The sequence below is a fragment of the Neolamprologus brichardi genome, chromosome 2, assembly GCF_056152115.1.
Source record: "Neolamprologus brichardi isolate AB-2024 chromosome 2, ASM5615211v1, whole genome shotgun sequence".
Lineage (NCBI taxonomy): Eukaryota > Metazoa > Chordata > Actinopteri > Cichliformes > Cichlidae > Neolamprologus > Neolamprologus brichardi.
In genome coordinates, this window is record NC_142105.1 from 19250177 (window position 1) to 19272892 (window position 22716).

General features: G+C 42.5%; 1 protein-coding gene across 1 annotated transcript; it reads left to right on the forward strand.

Annotated features, from left to right (window-relative positions):
• The first annotated feature begins 2608 nt into the window (after positions 1-2608).
• Positions 2609-21951, forward strand: pdgfrl (platelet-derived growth factor receptor-like). Its single transcript, XM_006781795.3, has 6 exons — positions 2609-2820; positions 3824-4094; positions 4175-4326; positions 19686-19979; positions 20539-20675; positions 21620-21951. The coding sequence occupies exons 1-6, from the start codon at positions 2766-2768 to the stop codon at positions 21806-21808; spliced, it is 1098 nt and encodes a 365-aa protein (XP_006781858.2). The 5' UTR covers positions 2609-2765; the 3' UTR covers positions 21809-21951.
• Positions 21952-22716: the final 765 nt, after the last annotated feature.

Sequence of the window (22716 nt, forward strand, 5' to 3'; positions counted from 1 at the left end):
TTGCATGCTTCTTTTTTTACGTCACATTGCGTCCTGCGTCCTGATCGCTGCAGACGATCTCCTCCGTGACGTCTCTCCTGTACAGTCAGTGTTGCCAACTTAGCGACTTTGTCGCTATATTTAGCGAGTTTTCAGACCCCCTTAGCGACTTTTTTTCTAAAAAGCGACTAGCGACAAATCTGGCGACTTTTTCTGGTGTTATTGGAGACTTATTTATGACGACTTTTTGACATGAAAGGGCGTGTTGCTCTTACTCTCAACAAGCAGCGGTGCTGCCGTGGGCACCTCACCCGTGCTAAAGCGCTCACGGGCGGAGGATAGTCCTCCCCCAGCTGCAGGAGACGTTCACACATATGCTTCCAAACTGCAAATGAACCGCGCATTAGCGAAGCCGCTGCTCCCGCACTGACTGTAACACAGTCAGTTCTTCTTTTACTGTTATGTTGTTTTGTGGATCACAAGGTTTAAAACTACTTATAAACACACACACACACAAAGTAACTCCACCAGAGTGCCTATTTCGGGTCACTTTTGCCGGTCGAAGCCCGGATAAAGGAGCAGGGTTGGAATTGTGACATTAAAAAACAATAATTGCTAAAAGAAATTTAATTTGTAGTTCTAAATAAATTCTAAATGCATTTAGGACGTTTTTTGCTCACTTTATGTCTCTTCCATGATGTTACTTCTCTCTCCAACAGCGTAGGTTACAATTATATTAGCATGACCAATTATGCAAATTAGATGATGACGTCATTTAGCGACTTCTAGCGACTTTTAGGACAGCCAATAGCGATTTTACTTACTGAGGAGTTGGCAACACTGTGTACAGTACACAATCGCTGCATCGATCGCTAGCAGTGTGACTCTGAAGTGCAGTACTGGATGTCCACAATGTCCACGAAACGTTTTGCACCTCAAAAAATAAAATTGGCTACTTGAGTTCACCTATCATTTTTAGAACATAACACCCGCGATAAACGAGGGACAGCTGAGAAATATAACATTTGAATCCCTTTTCTCTTTTGCCCTGAGGCGCGGGGGAAAAATATCGACAAGTCGATGAACATCATTTACAGATATATTGGGTAAATGCCCGAGACATCTATAGAAATGTAAATCGCCGCTTGATTCATTCATTTGCTTAACTTGTTTTGGACCGTAAACAGGGCGCGAATAGGACACCGGAAACAAAGCTCCCCACAGGAGTTTCCGCACCGGAAGTAGCATATGCTAACGTGCACATAGTCAATGGAAGTGACTACTTCACAATAATATTTTAACAGAAACATTTCTTATAAGAAGGATATATCACTGGATTCATAGATTATATTTTCCTACTGCAAATGTACACAAGCATGAGTAGTAAATAAAGAAAACAAATAGAAAACAATAACGATCTTAGATACACTTTGGTGTTGTCATGGCAACCCACACAAACATTTCAGCGTCAGCTACAACCTTCATGAAAATGTCCTCTCTTGTCATCGCTGCCTAACAAAGTATTGCTGTATATAAAATAAGCTCCTCATTCCTCATGTATATATGTATTTTTAAACGGTTCGTAACTGGTTTCAAGAGATTTTGTGTGGTTGTATTCATTCCTCTTGGCTTTTAAGGACTGCTGGTGTTTTCCTTGGAGTGCATTTTTCCATAGATAGAGCATTGAAGCTGTGGTTCATCGATGCGCTCCGTGGTCTAAAAACTGTGAAACAAATTCAGCAGGTGTTAGTAAGGTGTTCTGCTACAAAGAAGCTCTACACTGACGTGCAGGGGACTGCAATGAGGGTACAGGATGAAGAACGTACTGCAGAAGATGCTGTAATGGAGTGTCACTTATTACCAACTGCACAAATACAATAAAATAAAATGTATTTTCCAGTAATACAGTGTCAGATGTGTCTTATCGCTTGTAATTTCCACAGGAAGATGAACATTTTAGTTTGTATTTTTTCCTCAGAAACTTCTCAAAAACAGGAGTGTCCATAAACACACACTGTCCACTTGGGGGCGCTGCTCAAAAATTGTTCAAGAACGAAAACTCATTATCAAACGTTAGCTCACTTTCACATCTAAACTCTATGCAAAGAAAAATACTTACATTTGTAGTTGTAATCTATGCTTTTTAAGCTCATTTCAAAGAAAGTAATCCTCTTCAGGATTTGTCTCTGCAAAAACACAAGAATCAGAGAAAGGAGCATTGTGACAGCTGCAGATGTGCTTCAGTCTCATGAAAACATTGACAATGACATCAATGAAGTTCCCACTAAAAGTCTAAAGTCCTTGTTCTATGACACAAAAATAAAAAGGTATAATTAGAAAACTAAGTCAAAAAAGACCCTCCAGCTCTCTCTGGATTCCCAATGAGCTGCTCACATTTTTTCAGGTTACATGCTGGTACATATATCTAGCTATTCATAATGAGGCACTATTAATATTTCACTTTCCGTCAATATACGTATGGGCATGTGCCTTGACTTTTCTTGTCTAAAAGAAGGACAGTTCATACTGAGGGCCAGCAGAGGGCTTCCAACTACAAGTTTCTGCTCTTCAGATCAGAGAAATGGGAGTAAACAGAGGAGCTCCGAAGTTATTTTCCCTCTTCCGTTCAGTCTGTGAGGAGGATGGAGCTGGAAATCTAAATAGGGCAACTGGAGCCTGCAAATTTCCAGCCAAGCTGCAAGCCTGACTTTCTTTACCCACCTCACCCCTTCATAAAGCCCCCCCGATCTCTCTCCAGAACTTGCAGATTCCTCGACCCTCTGACCATGAACCTCTGGGCTGTGCTTTGCTTGACTCTGCTCGTGGTAGAGCTCCAAAATGGTAAGTCTCCATTTCCACATCTGTCATGTCAATTTGTTAGTGAAGAAAGATGGCTGTTAACGTAATCACGACAGCTTTGGCTGTAACAATGCAGAAGAGGGAGAATGAGACAATCTGAGGATGCATCAGGACTGGCTGGGGGCATCGGCCTATGTGGTGGGCGTAGAATGGGAGGTGCAATCACGCAGTAGATCTCACTCACAAACTGCAAAGTTTAAATTCTGTTTACACTACCTCTGAGGTCTGCAGCCACTGACTTTAAAAAAATCTTTGCATTTTATGTATGCAAAGTGTAAAAGCATGCAAAGGATTTGAGTTTTTGAAAGTTTTTCCCAAAGTGCTCCTGCAGACCGACTCAAACCAGCTGGATCTAAGGTATGCAGCAGGCGTTTTTAATTATCTGGCCTGTACTACTGACCTCTCTCTGAGTTTCCATTAATGCAGCTCTGAGGAATAAAACAACAAATTCTGAAAGTCTACACTTCAGGCTGATTTTTCTTGTATTTAACGGTTTGTGTATTTCACAGAGAACAAGAGAGCAAAAGGAGAGGAACAGCTATGGTCATACTGTGCCAGTAACTTGGACTTTTTACACATCCTGTTTTAATGTTACCACAGCTGGAGAAAGAGCAGCTAACTGAAATGGACAGAGCTGCAGTGTTATTGTGACATTGTCATTGTAACCCTAACAATCATTTTAGATCATTTTAGGGTTTTGTACAACTGCCTCAAATGGGTTATAGAAAATTTCACCATGAAGGTGTAAATGAAACCTTTTATTTATATCATGATATAAAGGAGTTTATTTTTTGGTCATTTTAAAATGAAAGTCTTTGGGGACTAACTTGAGTCACCCTCAAGTGGAACTGCAGTTTTTTTGCACTTTCCCTGTTGGCTTCTTTATCAGACTTGGAAGTTATATAAGTTATATCTATCATATCTATCTATTGATCTATTTATTATTAGTTTCTCCCCTCTGCCCTCTATGGCTCTGTGTTTGCAGGTGCCTGCCAGCAGGTCAAGCGAAGAAAAGACATCGGAGAGAACCGCATCCGGCCAGGTGGGAAACGGGTAAAGGTGTGGCCTACGCTGAAAGATGGACGAGGCAGAAGCCATTCACTCCTGACGCAGGTGTTGGATAAAGGCCGCTTCCTCCGCCTGGGCCAGAGCACCATTTTGACTCCTGGGAAACACATGGAGTTGCGCTGCAAAGGCAGCAAAATCGGATGGTCTTACCCGACTTACCTGGATACTTTCAATAACTCACGCCTCAGGTGCTGGAAAGAAAACATGAGGTACTTCATGCAGTGAATCATTAAATGCGAGCATCTTATATTTTGGTTCTCGCCTGCAGCATCAAGCAAAGCGACAAGTACAGTCAGCTGATCCTGACGTCGCCCTCTGCTGCCGACACGGGGGCTTACAGCTGCTGGGTGATAGTATGTGATGGCACAGAGTGTGAGAAGGACCACGATCGCGCCTACGTCTCATACATCTATTTCAAAGGTAATTTTAAAAATTCTTTATATTTTGCTTCCAAGGAGCCAGACTTTCTTCTAACCTTTTAAAGTGGTCTTGAGCAATAATTTTCCAGGCTTTCTGAAGGTCTTCTCAAAGTTTTTCTTTGGATCTTTTATTTTAATTTTTTCAGCATAGAAAACCCCATCAACAAACAAATACAGCTCAGGTGCTGAGATGATAGGACAAGAAATAGCACAATAATAATAATCAATAGGGAAAGACAAAAGAAAAAAAAGAAAGAAAACATTAAAATTAGAAACTACCAGTATCCATAATGAATTAAATGTTATATGCAATAAACAGGGAAATTGCAGTGCCATGGTACATGTATATACAACGTGAGCTTTTTCAAGGTGAGTACAAAACAGAGTCCAGGACTTTGAGAAAACATTTGCTGCAGGTCTTTGCAGGTATCGAACTTTTTCCAGTTGAATGACTGATAACATGTCATTGAGCCAGACACTGAAGGAGGGAGGAGCAGCGGACTTCCATTCCTTTAGAATAAGTCTTTTCGAAATCATCATTCCGAGGTCGATTGGCACCCGCACAGTCGCAGGGATAGTTCTGGAACGTACACAGCCAAACACTGCAATTTCTGGATTGGGTGAGATGGAAATCCCATAAGCTTTAGAGTACCAATCAAATATTTTGGACCAAAAATTGGTCAATGAGGGGCAATGCCAGAAAGCGTGAGCCAATGTGCTCTCTGATGTTTTACATCTGTCACATATGGGGGAAGTTGAAGGATAAATTTTGTGTAGCCGAACCATTGACTGTAGAAAACATGGACGACGCGACCCCGCCTCCTACCATTGTGCAAAAATGAAGCCAAAATACCCCGCTTGTGGAGGCTGCCATCTTGTAAATTTGGAGCCAGAGTCTGCGCAGTAGTGACTTGAGGTGGAGCGACTGTGTAACGCTCCCGCCCACACACCCGCTGGACGTGACCGCAAACACGCCCCCCTACACTTTTTACGTAGCCCGGCTGCTCGAGTTTTTTTGCTGGTTTACCGTGACTGACGACTCGTTTAATTAAGGTAAATACAACCATGTCACTGTTATAAAAAAGACACACAGCTTATCATCTTATAGTTCTAAAATCACTCTGTTGTTAATTCGTTAGTTAGATTAGCCACTAGCATACGCACTGTGTTGAAGGCTTGTTGCTAGCTAGTTAGCGATGCTACACACCTGCTACTCTTAATAGTCTTCAACACTTATGTTTTTTTAATCCATTTTTAGACAGCGATGAGATCAGCTGCACACTCCACAGAGGCCCAGAGTTACTGTTAATATCAAAAATATAATGCTGTCCTTTGAGATTTTAACATAAGACTGAGTGTAATGGATCTAAAACTGTTTAAATCTTCAGAGCCCTCTACAGCCTGGTAACATGGAGACTTTAAAAACAACAGCATGAGGTTTCAGTAGTGTAGTCTAATTTGTTCTTTTCATTTAATAATAGAGTACATATTATATCAACAGCTACATTTACCCTGGAGATAAACTAGTGAGGGAGACCATCAGAACTAAGCTGGGTTTCCTGGGTCCAGAGGTTTGGAGAAACTTCTTCCCTTTCTTTCATCACAGCTGTCCTGTGCCATAAGTTCTGTTAACCTGCTGTAAGAGGCATCATTTAAGAAACACCAGGAAGACTGAAGCTCATGGTAGTGATCAAGCAGGACTCATGATCTTCACCAGCAGCTCCCTCACAGGGAAATCTTCAGCACTCCTCCGTAGGCCCGCCCCAGGAGATGGATAAACCCAGCATTTCATGAACACTGTGATGTAGACCTTTGCTTTGTGTAATGTTATAAATACTCAGATACTCCCCAGAGGCTCCAGACTTTTACATAAAGATATTATATTCAGTCCTGTAGAAAGTTATATTGTACTGTTATCGCTATGTGTTGGATACACTGTGTATGTTAACGCAGGTCGACAGCAAGCCAAACTCAATTTTCATGAGCCAGGAAACTGAGCGTCTTGCTCCTTTATTACAGTCTTCTCGACGGCTTACAATCTTTTACAACTGTGGCTTGAATAGCTCGATAAAAGTGTTGAGTGAAACTAAAAAATAAACCAGAAAATAAAATATCCTTTAGCTCTTTGACATTGTGAAATAAATGCACAAAAGAAATAGTTAGTGACAGAAAACATGTATCAAAGTTAGTCTTAGCTGCTAAGTAATGATAAACAGTAGTTTTAGCAATCCTCTGATATGCAAATTAGATCGCTAGCATCATTGCTATGTTAATAGACCATGCTCTAAGCAAAATCCGCTTCTGGGATAAGGCTAATTCCTGGCACAAACACATTCACAAAACAATCTCTAAATCAGCTGTTTTAAACATATAAAACAAACCAGAACATGTAATAAACTTACAGCCATTGCTTTCGATGGTGTACATAAAGATTCAGGCCACAGGAGATGAAGTTTAAACACAGATAGGCAGGTTTTCTGTACAATGCTTTTTCCCAACTGACTGCAGCGTCTGCTTCCCACAATGCATTGCGAACACAGATTACTCCTTCAAAATAAGGTACAGAAAAACTAATGCTGATTGTATAGAACATATTTTTAACTAAATGACTCTCTTTTTTAACATAAATTACCACAGATGAAATATGACATTTTATCACTAAATTATTATGAACCATTTTTTTAATCTTTTACTTGGGACAGAACACTCCCCGCCTGGCATTACTGATGCCACTACAACTTTTTATCAGTCACTTCCTTTTCTAAGAGCACAACAACATCCGAAATGGGACGCAGGTAAGTCTTTGAGACTCCCTGGGAAGATGTCCTCACTTCAACCTTTCTGGCCTTCCCATCACTGCTTGGAAAGGTGGCTGTGATGATAGCCATTGTCCATTAGTTTCTGGGTGCTTGATTTTGTTTCAACAACACAATGTCACCTGACTGAAGATTGCGGTGTGTTCCATGCCACTTGCGCCTTGATTGGAGGGTGTTGAGATATTCGTTTCTCCAGCGACTCCAGAAACCATTGGCGAGTGCTTGCACTTGTTTCCATTGGTTCTTGAGCAAGTCTTTTCCACAAAGGTCTCCTGGTGGAGAAGGAACGCCCTGCTTATGGGTCAGTATCATTGCAGGACAGAGTATGAATGGTGAGGAAGGGTCAGCTGAAATAGGGACCAAGGGCCTTGCATTGATTATAGACGATACCTCAGCCATTAGGGTACAAAGCACCTCATGTGTCAGACGGGTGTGTTTGTTCTGCAAGAGCATAGAATCCAATATTCGGCGAGTTAACCCAATCATCCTTTCCCAGACGCCCCCCATGTGAGAAGCATGCGGGGGGTTGAACTCCCATGTGCAAACATTGGCATGAAGATGGTTGACAATGTCGGGAGGGTTCTTGTTTGGTTGTGCCATGCCAAGCTCCATGCTTGCTGCGATGAAGTTGGTGCCCCTGTCTGACCGCATTTGTTTGGCTGGGCCTCTTATTGCAAAGAATCTGCGTATTGCATTTATGCAGCTGCAAGTGTCCATAGATTCAATGACTTCGATGTGTACACCTCTTGTAGTCATACACGTAAAAAGTATCGCCCACCTCTTACTTTGTGCTGCGCCACCTCGTGTGCGTCGAGTAACCACTGACCATGGGCCAAACACGTCCAACCCGACATACGAAAATGGAGGGCATGTTTCAAGTCTTTCAGGTGGGAGCTCTGCCATTTTTTGAGTCTCTAGTTTCCCCCTGAGTTTCTTGCATGTTACGCAACGGTGGATAATGGATGAGACCAGTCTTTTGCCGCCTAGAATCCACAGTCCAGCTTGCCTAACTGCACTCTCTGTGAACTGCCTTCCTTGATGCACAACCTTAGCATGATAGTGCAGGACAAGCAACTTTGACACATGATGCTTGCTTGGCAGAATTTTTGGATTCTTTAACGTTGGGTCCAATGAAGCATGTTTGAGGCGACCTCCAACTTTGATGAGGTCGTCACCCATGAATGGGTCGAGGGCTACAATGGGGCTAGAGGCGTGGATGGTTTGATTGGCTTGTAGAGCAGCATACTCATCAGGAAAAGCGTCCCTTTGAACAGACTGGAGAATGAGGTTACTGGCCGCATCCATCTCCTCTGGAGTGCGTGGTTCTCTGCATTTATGCCAGCCCCTGCATGAATGATTTGACGAGTTGCTTGATGAGTGAGAACGAGCTTGGTGAATTAAGAAGGCAATGGCACGTACCAGTGAGGTCCAGCTTGAAAAGCGTTGGAAGCGTTCTGGTGTGAATCCGCTCTTCTGAATCTGAGTAACAAAAGTACTAACTTGTCGGATTTCAGCATCCACTTCAGGTTCAATCAGCTCAAACGATTCATGTGTCTCTGGTTCATGTAGTTTGTAAAGGAAGTCTGGTCCCTTAAACCACATAGTGTCCATGAGCTGCGATGCAGGTACTGACCTGGTTGCTAGATCGGCTGGGTTTTGCTCTGATGTAACATAATGCCACTGTTCAGGGGATGTGGACCTGCATATACGATGAACTCGATTATGTACGTAGACACAAAAGCGCTTTGAATTGTTGCAAATGTACCCAAGAACCACGCTGCTGTCACAGTAGAATTTGACAGTGTTTGGTTTATGATCAAGTTCATCCAGAATGAGCTCCGCCATCTCCACCGCTAGAACTGCTCCACAAAGCTCAAGACGAGGTATTGTCGGTTCTGGTTGGGGTGAAAGTTTTGCTTTGCCAAGCACAAATCCGACTTCACATTGTCCCTCTGCATTGACTGTTTTCAAATATGCTACTGCTGCAATAGCCCAGCTTCAGGCATCACTAAAGACACACAGTTCAGTGTAAGTGGACATGGAAAGGGAGGCTGGTACATAGCAGCGCGGCACTCTTAGGCTGCTCAGATCTTGGAGGGACATTTTCCATGTTTCCCATGCGTCCATCTCCTCTTGGGGGAGAGAAGCATCCCAATCTTGGACTCCATTTGACATTTTGCGTAACAAGAGTCTGCCTTTGATTGTCACTGGCGATGCTAGTCCCAAGGGGTCAAAGATGCTATTAATCACTGAGAGAACCCCGCGGCGGGTATAGGGTTTGTCATTGACAGCTACCTTGAAGGTAAATGAATCAGTGTTAATGTCCCAGCACATTCCTAGACTTCTCTGGGCCGGTAAAGCATCGTCGCCGAGACTCAAGTCTTTGATGCCGGAGGCCAAATCCTCTGGCTTGAATGCTTGCATGACTGAGACACTATTCGAGGCGATTTTGTGGAGCTTGAGGTTAGACTCAGCTAAGGATGCACATGTGCGCCTGAGCAGATCGATGGCTGCAGACTCTGTGGGAACCGAAATCAGCCCGTCATCAACGTAGAAGTGTCTCTTGACGAAGTGTCTTGTGTCTGCTCCAAACTTTGCCTCACCTTCCTGGATGGCTCTTCGAAGGCAATAGATGGCTACCGCTGGTGACGGGCTATTACCAAAAACATGTACCCGCATGCGGTACTCCTGCACCTCTTTTGACAAGTCATTGTCCTTGTGCCACAGGAACCTCAAATAGTCTCTGTGGTCTGGTCTAACCAGGAACCCGTAAAACATCTGCTGAACGTCAGCAGTGGTTGCAATGAGCTCTTTCCTAAACCGAATCAGGACACCAAGGAGGGTGTTATTGAGATCAGGGCCCGTTAATAACACTGAATTGAGTGACACACCAGACTGTTCGGCACTAGAGTCAAAGACCACCCGTATCTGACCGGGCTTCTGGGGATGATATACGCCGAAAATAGGCAGGTCCCAGCACTCAGTGTTATCATCAATGGGTGGAGCAATCTCTGCATGGTTGTTTTTAAACAGCTTGTCCATAAATTCTGAGAACTGCTCTTTCATTGGAGGGTTTTTGGTTAAGTTGCGTCTCAGTGAGTTTAGTCTAGACAGCGCTTGGTCTCTGTTATTTGGAAGTGGCAAGCGAGGGGACTTGAATGGTAAAGGAGCAATCCAGTTATTGTTTCCATCTTGGTGGACTTCCTTTTCCATTATCTTAAGGAAGGTCTCATCCTCAAAGGACAGGGCATGCTGGTTGTCATACTCTGTGTGCTCAAAAACTTTCTCTCCAAGCTTTTCATCTGCTGCATTGGGTTTCGAACTGCGTTTTAAGAAGCTACTCTAATGCTCCCCGCCATAGCATGGTTTTTCTTTCAGCTTCATGCTGTTAGGACAAGGAGTGAGGACCTGCTTCATGCCCTGGAGGACGGGGCAGTGGCCCCCCACACCCTCTAGCAGATCATTACATGAAGGAACCTTTTAAAAAAACAAGCGCGTCCATGCTCACAGGTGTACACACGGGTGATCACACACACAAACTACACCCTTTTTGGCTCCTACCTCAAAGCACACTGTGCTGTCGATCTTACGTGCTGCACAATAATGTTTAATATTTAGTATTTACTGTCATATTCCCATATGTCATTGTGATGTTGTTTATTCTATTACTCTCGTTTTCTTCTGCTTGTTTTCTTTTTTCTTTCTCAACAGGTGATCCAGGTGATCGATATATGTATTTTTTTTCCTGCTTATTCTGTTGGTTTTTGTTTTTTGCCCTTCTCCCCGTCCCTCTTCTCAACTGTTTTTCTTTCCCTCTTTCTTTCTCCCTTTTCTTTCCCCCAGTCAAGTCTGTCCCGTATTCAGCAAGTGAAAATAAAATAAATAATAAAAGGTGAATCAAATGGACCATTACGGCAAAGCTGGGATGGTCAATTTGGTAAAGAAAATCCGTTGGGTGTCTCTCTTCGCCTTTAGACAATAATTCTGATGGCAAAAGAGCCAAACGGGACAGGCAAAAAAAAAAAAAAAAAAAAAAAAGGACAAGGAGTGAGGAGAGATGGACGTCCGTTGGAGAGCACGTGGGTTTTATAGGCATTGACCGTTGGCCTGTGAGCATTGAGGCATACTTCCCCCACAATTACCCAGCCTAGGTCTAGGCGCTGAGCAAAGGGAGCGTTGTGGGGTCCGTTGACTTGTTGTCGTGCCTTGTGGACTTGTATGATGTCTCTGCCCCGTAGAACTGCAATCTGGGCAGCTGGGTCGTGCTTAGGTATCAGAGCGGCCAGATGTTTCAAGTGGGCATGGGCAAGAGCGACTTCAGGTGTAAGTATTTCATCTCTGTTAAATACTATTTTATCACATTCAATGAGAGGATGAAGGTCTAGATGTGGGCCTTCACCTACAGGCTCAATTTGGAACCCCACTGCTTTCCTGCCGAGCATTTGAGTTAGACCAGCACACGTTCTCATATGGTATGTCAGAGGGCTATCCTTGATTCCAAATAGCTCAAAGAATTCAGGATGTGCCAGCGAGCAATTGCTCTGATCATCAAGAATGGCGTACATCTTAACAGACCGTTCTGGTTGACCTTTAGGGAAAACTCAAACTAGACATACCTTGGAGCAAGAACGCGGAGGACAGCCTTCACCGTAGATCTCAGTGCATCGTGACGTTACCTTGGGAAGAGTGTTGTCTTGAGGCTGAGGCTCTGGTTCAGGTGCATTTTCTGGCTGGGGTTTTTGACCCGTGTCAGGGTGCATGGCAGAGCAATGTTTTTCACTTTGGCACTCCTCACACTTGACCCTCAGGTCGCAGTCTTTTATTGTGTACATGGGAGAACAACAGCGAAAACATTGTTTGTGTTCTTTGAGTATGTTTCGTCTTTCTTGTAGTGGTTTGATCCGGAAAGCTCTACATTTGGCTAGAGGATGCGTTTTCTTGTGGACTGGACAATAACGTGTTAGATCATCCTCTCTGATACTAGCAGAAGCACTTGTATCAACCTCTGTTCTGTTTACAGTTAGAGGTGATTTGTAGCTAGTTTGTTTGAATGGTGGTCTCTCACCTTTGTTGAGGGGTTGGCTGCTGCATGACACAAAACTTGGATCGTTTCTCGCTTTTGCCTCCTCTTGGACAAACTTTACAAAGTATGAGAATGGAGGGAACGTCACATTATATTTTTGTTTGTATTTTGAACCAGTGTGGAGCCATTTATCTTGTAAGCTTGGAGGCAGCTCTTCCACTATGGGCTTAACCCCACGTGGTGTGTCAAGGTAAGCGAGGCCTGGGAGGTAGGCTTCGTCTTTAGCAACCTGCAGCTCTAGGAGCAAATCTCCTAGTTCCCTAAGTTTAACATTGTCTCTGTTTGTAAGGCGAGGAAAACTGTCCAGTTTTTTAAACAGGGCATTCTCTACTACTTCGGGTGTAGCATAACACTCCTCCAGCCTATCCCATGACAACTGGAAGGCAGCTTTGGGGTTAGTGGTATAAACAGCCCTGATTCTTTTAACATGCTCTGAGGACTCTTTACCGAGCCACTTGACTAGGAGATCTAACTGCTGGCTGTATGTAAGATCGATGCCTCCAGTTGCATTTAAGAATGAAGACTGCCATGCTCTAAAATTTTCAGGGGTGTCATCAAACTTAAAGAGCCCTGTTGTGATTAACTCTCTGCGTGCAAGGAACCTAGCAAAGACAGCCATAGGTGCATCACTATTGTGAGGAGCATGGTGACTGTTCGGCTCGACATACTCTCTTGGTGGGTCAAAGGTTTCCTCCTCTACGTACATTTTTGAGAGCACAGGTGGAGAGGAGGTGGTTTCCTTGGAGTGAATGATGGCGCCTTTGCTGTCAGTTCGACTTGAGGTGTTCCTTCTTCAGCCGGATGTGATTTTAGCTGGGTTTGATGTTGCACGTACTCCATAGTTCTCTGTCTGATAACTTGTGGTGGGACTGAACTTTTTAAACTTTCTCCTTTTTCTTGTTCAACAGCTGCGGCAGCTTCTAGAACCTCTGCTTTTGCCGTAGCGGCTGCAGCTTTTTTCCTCTATCTCTAACATCTGTAAATCCATTTCCAGATTTGCTTGCTGCTTTTTAATTTCCAATTGTCTCTTACTGTACAAGGTTTTGGCGTTTGTAGCTTCAGCAGAAGCTCTTGCAAAGATGGCTGCATCCAATACACTGGACCTTGAGGACAACTTGGAAGATGAGCGCTTGGAGCCAGAGTGTTTGGATCGGGAGCTAGCCTCTGATGATGCTTTGTCTCCTGAGTTTGCCATTTCTTCTGCCTTCTCCCCGTGGGCATTCATTGCTGTGGCATAAACTTTATCTTCCACCAACTGCTGACCTGGCTTTTCACTGTACTGTTATCGCTCCGTGTTGGATACACTGTGTATGTTAACGCAGGTCAACAGCAAGCCAAACTCAATTTTCATGAGCAAGGAAACGTCTTGCTCCTTTATTACAGTCTTCTCGACGGCTTACAATCTTTTACAACTGTGGCTTGAATAGCTCGATGAAAGTGTTGAGTGAAACTAAAAAATAAACCAGAAAATAAAATATCCTTTAGCTCTTTGACATTGTGAAATAAATGCACAAAAGAAATAGTTAGTGACAGAAAACATGTATCAAAGTTAGTCTTAGCTGCTAAGTAATGATAAACAGTAGTTTTAGCAATCCTCTGATATGCAAATTAGGTCGCTAGCATCATTGCTATGTTAATAGACCATGCTCTAAGCAACGTCCGCTTCTGGGATAAGGCAAATTCCTGGCACAAACACATTCACAAAACGATCTCTAAATCAGCTGTTACAAACATATAAAACAAACCAGAACATGTAATAAACTTACAGCCATTGCTTTCGATTGTGTATATAAAGATTCAGGCCACAGGAGATGAAGTTTAAACACAGATAGGCAGGTTTTCTGTACAATGCTTTTTCCCAACTGACTGCAGCGTCTGCTTCCCACAATGCATTGCGAACACAGATTATTCCTTCAAAATAAGATACAGAAAAACTAATGCTGATTGTATAGAACATTGACTGTAGAAAACATGGACGACGCGACAGGTCCCCAAAAATGAAGCCAAAACGTCTCTATCGCCCCCTGGTGTCTGGCTGCAGTATAGGTCATAAACCCCGCCTCCTCCATGTTAGCGGATGGGACTGGGGTCAGACTAAAATAAATTAATTCTCCTTAGATAATTTTTTTCCAAAGATTCTTTCTTTTGTTTTCAATAGTTCTCATCACGCTGATTGATGTTCAAGGGGTCTCCTTTCCCATAAGTTTGATTCTAATTCCTACCGCGGTGATGTTAAATTGGGGTGAAACGTCATCATAAGAGCTTTGACTGAGAGCTGCAGTCACGGAGAAACTTGCGTATCTCTGTTCGCGAATAGCAGATAGAGGACGCCCAGCGTTTACGCTACAAAAACACGACCGAGTGTTTTAACCTGACAGCCTGAGGTGTTCTTCAGTAAACTGGACTACCCGACAGAAGGACCCGAGGCCCCGCTGCACTTTTTCGGTAAGTTAAATGTGTTTGTAAGCTAATCTGTAACTACCATCCATAGCTAGCTCCTGAGACCTAGCTAGCTAAAATGAGCAGTCGGCTGTCAGGGTTCGTTTAGCTAATCTGTGCAGGTGAATGAATTTACTGAAGAAATCAAGAGAAACGCCCCGGGCTGCTCAGTCACTAATTACTGTTACTGTACTTTTATTACAAGTATTATACTGTAAAAGCAACAGGCTGCACCCTGCTTCAGCTCCTGTGCAGAGCTGAATATTAAATATGTGCAAACAACAGCATGTTTTCAGTCTCTTGCCACATCTGTAAAGACAGAAACAATTTTTCTAAAAGCTTGAACTTCAGTAACTCCTCATTAATCAGGAACTATGGATTAAAGTACTGTAGTGTACTGTAATACTGTACTGAAAAAATGTAAGAGAAGAACTTCAGATCCTGAGTGTGTGAGGACAGAAGAATCAGCTTTATTTCAATTTTGAGGGATAAAATTTATATCTGAGTTTGATGGTTCTGTTGTCTTTGTGATTACAGGAGCTGCCCTCAGATTCAGACCTCAGCCCCATCGAGTGACAGCAGACAGATCATCCAACATGTTCATATGTTAACTGTAAAATGAACTGATGAAAACAGTACAAAGGTTAAAGTACCACACGTACTGTAGTGAAAGCTGCAGTTGTTTTATTGATAAAGTTAAAGACAAAAAAACAAAAGGATTAATCACTCATGTAACTGTGTCACTATATATCAGCATTAACAGGACCTCAGTTTGGTGTTTCACAAAGCTGCTGATCTCAGACCTGCACAGCTTCCGTTTTAAACACTTGATGTACTCAGCTGCATGAAGAGCATATGAGATTTTCTCTAACACAATTAAATAAAACCTGATGAAGGTCAAAGGTCGTCACTTGTATGTTGAACTACAAACTTGTCATCTGGAATTCTTTCACAGTTTTTTGCAGATAGTGTGTTATTTACCATAAAGTGATTCAGAGTTATTCATACCAGAGTAACCAGAGAGGATCACATATTTTTAAATATATAACTTTCTACAGGACTGAATATAATATCTTTATGTAAAAGTCCGGAGCCTCTGGGGAGTATCTGAGTATTTATTACATTACACAAACCAAAGGTCTCATCACAGTGTTGATGAAATGCTGGGTTTATCCATCTCCTGGGCGGGCCTACGGAGGAGTGCTGAAGATTTCCCTGTGAGGGAGCTGCTGGTGAAGATCATGAGTCCTGCTTGATCAATGCCATGAGCTTCAGTCTTCCTGGTGTTTCTTAAATGATGCCTCTTACAGCGGGTCAACAGAACTTATAGCACAGGACAGCTGTGATGAAAGAAGTTTCTCCAAACCTCTTGACCCAGGAAACCCAGCTTAGTCCTGATGGTCTCCCTCACTAGTTTATCTCCAGGGTAAATGTAGCTGTTGATATAATATGGACTCTATTATTAAATGAAAATTACAAATTAGACTACACTACTGAAACCTGCTGCTGTTTTTAAAGTCTCCATGTTACCAGGCTGTAGAGATTTAAACAGTTTTAGATCCATTACACTCACAATCTTATGTTAAAATCTCAAAGGACAGCATTATATTTTTGATATTAACAGTAACTCTGGGCCTCTGTGGAGTGTGCAGCTGATCTCATCGCTGTCTAAAAATGGATAAAAAAAACATAAGTGTTGAAGACTATTAAGAGTAGCAGGTGTGTAGCATCGCTAACTAGCTAGCAACAAGCCTTCAACACAATGCGTATGCTAGCGGCTAAGCTAACTAACGAATTAACAACAGAGTGATTTTAGAACTATAAGATGATAAGCTGTGTGTCTTTTTTATAACAGTGACATGGTTGTATTTACCTTAATTAAACGAGTCGTCAGTCGCGGTAAACCAGCAAAAAAACTCGAGCAGCCGGGCTACGTAAAAAGTGTAGGGAGGCGTGTTTGCGGTCACGTCCAGCGGGTGTGTGGGCGGGAGCGTTACACAGTCGCTCCACCTCAAGTCACTACTGCGCTCCAAATTTGCAAGATGGCAGCCTCCACAAGCGGGGTATTTTGGCTTCATTTTTGCACAATGGTAGGAGGCGGGGTCGCGTCGTCCATGTTTTCTACAGTCAATGGTATAGAACATATTTTTAACTAAATGACTCTCTTTTTTAACATAAATTACCACAGATGAAATATGACATTTTATCACTAAATTATTATGAACCATTTTTTTAATCTTTTACTTGGGACAGAACATATATATTTAAAAATATGTGATCCTCTCTGGTTACTCTGGTATGAATAACTCTGAATCACTTTATGGTAAATAACAGTATCTGCAAAAAACTGTGAAAGAATTCCAGATGACAAGTTTGTAGTTCAACATACAAGTGACGACCTTTGACCTCCATCAGGTTTTATTTAATTGTGTTAGACAAAATGTCATATGCTCTTCATGCAGCTGAGTACATCAAGTGTTTAAAACGGAAGCTGTGCAGGTCTGAGATCAGCAGCTTTGTGAAACACCAAACAGGTCCTGTTAATGCTGATCAACACAGTTACATGAGTGATTAATCCTTTTGTTTTTTTGTCTTTAACTTTATCAATAAAACAGCTGCAGCTTTCACTACAGCACGTGTAGTACTTTAACCTTTGTACTGTTTTCATCAGTTCATTTTACAGTTAACATATGAACATGTTGGATGATCTGTCTGCTGTCACTCGATGGGGCTGAGGTCTGAATCTGAGGGCAGCTCCTGTAATCACCATCAAACTCAGATATAAATTTTATCCCTCAATATTGAAATAAAGCTGATTCTTCTGTCCTCACACACTCAGGATCTGAAGTTCTTCTCTTACATTTTTTCAGTACAGTATTACAGTACTGTAATCCATAGTTCCTGATTAATGTCTTTACAGATGTGGCAAGAGACTGAAAACATGCTGTTGTTTGCACATATTTAATATTCAGCTCTGCACAGGAGCTGAAGCAGGGTGCAGCCTGTTGCTTTTACAGTATAATACTTGTAATAAAAGTACAGTAACAGTAATTAGTGACTGAGCAGCCCGGGGCGTTTCTCTTGATTTCTTCAGTAAATTCATTCACCTGCACAGCTAAACGAACCCTGACAGCCGAGTGCTCATCTTAGCTAGCTAGGTCTCAGGACCGAGCTAAGGACGGTAGTTACGGATTAGCTTACAAACACGTTTAACTTACCGAAAAAGTGCAGCGGGGCCTCGGGTTCTTCTGTCGGGTAGTCCAGTTTACTGAAGAACACCTCAGGCTGTCAGGTTAAAACACTCGGTCGTGTTTTCGTAGCGTAAACGCTGGGCGTCCTCTCAGAGCCTACGCTCTATCTGCTATTCGCGAACAGAGATACGCAAGTTTCTCCGTGACTGCAGCTGTCAGTCAAAGCTCTTATGATGACGTTTCACCCCAATTTAACATCACCGCGGTAGGAATTAGAATCAAACTTATGGGAAAGGAGACCCCTTGAACATCAATCAGCGTGATGAGAACTATTGAAAACAAAAGAAAGAATCTTTGGAAAAAAATTATCTAAGGAGAATTAATTTATTTTAGTCTGACCCCAGTCCCATCCGCTAACATGGAGGAGGCGGGGTTTATGACCTATACTGCAGCCAGACACCAGGGGGCGATAGAGACGTTTTGGCTTCATTTTTGGGGACCTGTCGCGTCGTCCATGTTTTCTACAGTCAATGGTTCTGACTGAGAAATGTCTGAAAGATTAAAACGTACAGCTCTGCTATCGCTTCCAACATAAATGAAGACAGAAAACTAAACAGCAGTGAGGTTTGTAGGGTTACTGAAGTTGGGCTAGCTGGAATATAATGATGTGCTACGTGATCGCTAGCGACACAGCTATGTTAGCATAACATAAACACATTGAAGCTGGAGGATGAACGCTAAGTTTTTTCCACTCTGTAAAAGTTAACGCGAAGGTTCCCGATGGTTAGAGACAAATGCAATCGCATGGATTGCACTGAACCCTCATCAAAAATGGTCTCAGTAGAACGGTGGACTGAAAATCCAAAATTGAACTTTTTGGCCGAAATAACTGTCAGTATGTACAGAGTTAGTCAGGAGAGTGAGTGTCCACAGGTGTCTATAAAATGCTGGAGGCTCTGTCATGGTTTGGGATTCGGTGTCAGAGATCTTGTCACAACTGATGGATTTATGAACACAGAAAATTACCATCAGAATTTGGATCCAGCATAAAAAAGAATTTTGCCCAGTACTCACACCATATATACTGTAAGAAAGCATCATTTCATTGGATGCTTCAGCAGATGATGAGTTCTTTCCATCTGTTTGTAATATCTCTCCTCGCTGGCTGGAATACTGGAATAAATATTTTTTCCACAGGACAGATTTGTCCAAAACTTCTGTGAAGCAACTGCATTCAATAATTGTTCATTAATGATTTAATAAGTCATTCGTTCAGAGCAAAAGGTTTGCAGTAAAGTGGAATAAAACACAGTATTTATTTCAAATAATAGCTAAGAATTTAACCCATTGTCAAGACTTCCAACTCCCTGCTCTGAGTTAACCGTGATTATCAAACAAAGTCTTTTTATAAGGCCTTTCTTATAAAAGGCCCTATAAAAAGCATTTTACTAGTCCGTAAGGACCCCAAAGCGCTTTACACATCCAGTCATCCAATCATTCACACACACATTCACACACTGGTGATGGCAAGCTACATTGTAGCCACAGCCACCCTGGGGCGCACTGACAGAGGCGAGGCTGCTGGACACTGGCGCCACCGGGTCCTCTGACCACCACCAGTAGGCAACGGGTGAAGTGTCTTGCCCAAGGACACAACGACCGAGACTATCCAATAAATTGGCCATAGGTGTTAATGTAACAACATCTGTATCTCTGTGTTAGCTCTGCATCAGATTGGCAATCTGACCAGAGTATAGCTAGCCTCTCGCCCTATGGTAGCTGGGATGGGCAAGTTCTTAACAAAAATATCAATAACTTTTTCTCCAAACAGACAAAGACAACCTCTTCGTTCCATCCACCATGCACTTTGAGATTGTGTATCTACGCCCAGACCAGCCTGCCGTGGTTCCCTGCCGTGTGACCGAGCCACAGGCCAAGACGTCCCTGCACAGAGAGGTCCCCCCGGTGGAAATCACAGCAAATATGACCCAGATGGCATATGATCCCACCAAGGGCTTCATCCTGCAAAACCCGAGGCCAGAGCACCAGGGTGTCTTCTACTGCAAGGCTGAGACCATGGACACCCCTCAGATCTCCACAAAGTACCAGCTGCTTTATGTGGAGGGTGAGCACAAATCAATCACATGACACCTCATGAATAAATACAGTAATGGAAGATATGAACATGCTGCATGTAGAAACACTAACTATTGCTCTGTGGAACTAACTGCTACGCATAACCATTTATCTTACTGACTCTAAGTGGCGACAATCAACTTTTCGCAATGTTATGAATCAAGCGCTGGTTACTTCTACGATGTCTACTTTTTAATTGGCTTCCAGGAAAGGGTTGTATTTCAAAAATGTCAAGAGCCTCTTTAATCCTCACTGCTGTGCTTGGTTAATGTGGACGCCTGCCAACTAAAGTGGAAAGAGTTTGGATTTTGCAAAAGGGAGACAGATTTATGCAATGGAACTATTGTGTGGTTTAGATAAAGTTAAGCTGCTGTGCCACGGTCGACTGGCAGGTGGAGAAAAATCCAGATTCAAGTATGGTTCAACTGTTTGAATACCATCAAATATTTATATATATTTATGTTTTGTATTATATATATATATATATATATTAATGTTATGTCTTTAATACTTTAAGGAGATGGAACTTATCTTTCTCTCGATGACAGTTCCCAGTGGGCCACCGTTTGTGAGCCTTGAAGCCTCCCCAGACTCTGTGAGAGGAGGCGAAAACGTCAATGTAACCTGCACAGTGCTGGGAGAGCCAGACGTGGACGTGAGCTTCACTTGGACTTATCCTGGTCAGGTAAGAGAAATCCTGGACTAAAAGTCAGACCCGATTACAGGTATTAGAAATGAAAAAGATCATCGTAGTCCTTAAATGGGTAGTTAGCTTTTAAGAATGAATCAACATGTTTTTAAAAGGCCCTTAAAATGTACTTTTTATAACAATAATTCTGTCCAACTTTTTACTATTTAGAAAAACAAAAAAGGAGTCTACAGGACAGAGCTGAGGTTGAAATTTAGACTTCATATATTTAGTTTTGTTTTTTTTTTAAGTTTAATAATGCAACACGGTGGTTAGCACTGTTGCTGCACATCAAGAAGGTCCTGAGTTCTATTCCACCATCAGGCTGGGGTCTTTCTGTGTGGAGTTTGCATGTTCTCCCCGTGTTTGCGTGGGTTCCCTCCGGGTTCTCCGGCTTCCTCCCACAGTCCAAAGACATGCAGCTTGTGGGGATAGGTTAATTGGATAATCCAAATTGCCACTAGGTGTGAATGTGCGAGTAAATGTGAGTTGGTGTGGTTGTCTGTCCCTGTGACAGACTGGCGACCTGTCCAGAGTGTACCCCACCTCTCGCCCTATGACAGCTGGGATAGGCTCCAGCGCCCCCCGCAACCCTGAAAAGGATAAGCGGAAGCAAATGGATGGATAGTTTAATAATGGTTTTAAAAGAGATGGTATTATTTAGTTGCGTGTTTTTATGATTCATTAGCCTTGTTGTCATAAAAGTTACTCACTGCATTTGAGTATTTCGCAGATGCCCTAAAAAACAAAAACAAAACCCAATTGTGGTATATGTGATGTTCTCCTTAAAAGCTGAAGGTTAGGAGTAAAAGATTCTGTTGCCACCTTTAAAAATGGATTTTTCTATTTTCTTTTGATAAAAGTAAAATGAGTTTGTTACAATTATGCTCTTTATTGTTGCTGATAACAGTGGGAGGAAATCATGTGTTCATGTTGTGTAGGGCTCCCGACCCGTTCACATCCAGACTTCTTGGAGGCTGGTTAACAGAGGTATGGGCTACACCACGCGCATCACCCAGAGCATCCTGACGGTAGAGGACTTGGAAACCATCGACTTTGGAGAATACATGTGTAAAGCCAAGAGCCAGCATGGCGAGACAATCGTGGGGACCACCATCATCTCCAAATAGCCCCAAACAACCTGACCTGCTGGCTCCATCTGATATTCAAGAGTTTTTGACACATTGGTGTTTCTTTTTTTATCTATGAAATACATGAAATCAGTATGTATATAAATAAAAATACATTTTTGCCAAGTTGAAAAGTTCATGTCATTAAAAGCAAGCTATGGACGACAGTCATTCACATACATCTATTAAAACAAATATTTAGAGGTTTCATTTTGCAGCACAACAGTGAGTCTAAGCATGCAAATACCTGAAGTCCAAAACAGTAAAGAGCCAATCAGCACACTCCAAACTACTCAAGATCTCAGGAACATCAGATAAAAGAAAAGTTGTTTCATAACGTGCGTCAAGGTATCCCCAGAAGTCAGCAAAACTGGAAAACACAATTTTCTTAACTCTAGAATAACATAAATGAAGGTAATAGCACAAGCTCTGGGGGGAGGAGTCCTCATCATTTGGGGCTGTCATGACAACACCACATGGCTGCTGTCACTTCTGGCAGAGGGCTGTGTTGGACACCAAATCAAACATCCCTGACTAATCAGAGTTAGGCTTCATTTAAACAGAGTAATGAAGCTGTAAGAAAAAGAAAACAAAACAAAGGAGAGTGGCAGGAGTCAGAGTCCCGCTCTGTCTGAAGAGGAGCTGTGTGCCAGGTGGATGTCTTAATGTGCTCCGTATGTGGAATGTGATCTGAGGCCTGCAGCTTATTTTGATCCAGTGCAACACTTGCTGATATTTCCACTTTGCTGAAAAGTTACTGGTGGTTAGAATTTTGAAATATACTTTGGATTAGGATTATGAATGAATGCTTGTGGTTTATAAAAGCATTAACAGGTTGGATCCAGTATATAGACTGTATAGCATTTCAGTCAACTAGAGTGAGGGAAATTTGGCATTTAAACATGACA

What these genes read in the sequence shown, in the direction of transcription:
- pdgfrl (XM_006781795.3), top strand. Translation starts at nt 2,766, where the DNA reads ATGAACCTCTGGGCTGTGCTTTGCTTGACTCTGCTCGTGGTAGAGCTC. An exon ending in CGTGGTAGAGCTCCAAAATG is followed by an intron (nt 2,821 to 3,823) that starts GTAAGTCTCCAT and finishes CTGTGTTTGCAG; the next exon opens with GTGCCTGCCAGCAGGTCAAG. An exon ending in TTCAATAACTCACGCCTCAG is followed by an intron (nt 4,095 to 4,174) that starts GTGCTGGAAAGA and finishes TCTCGCCTGCAG; the next exon opens with CATCAAGCAAAGCGACAAGT.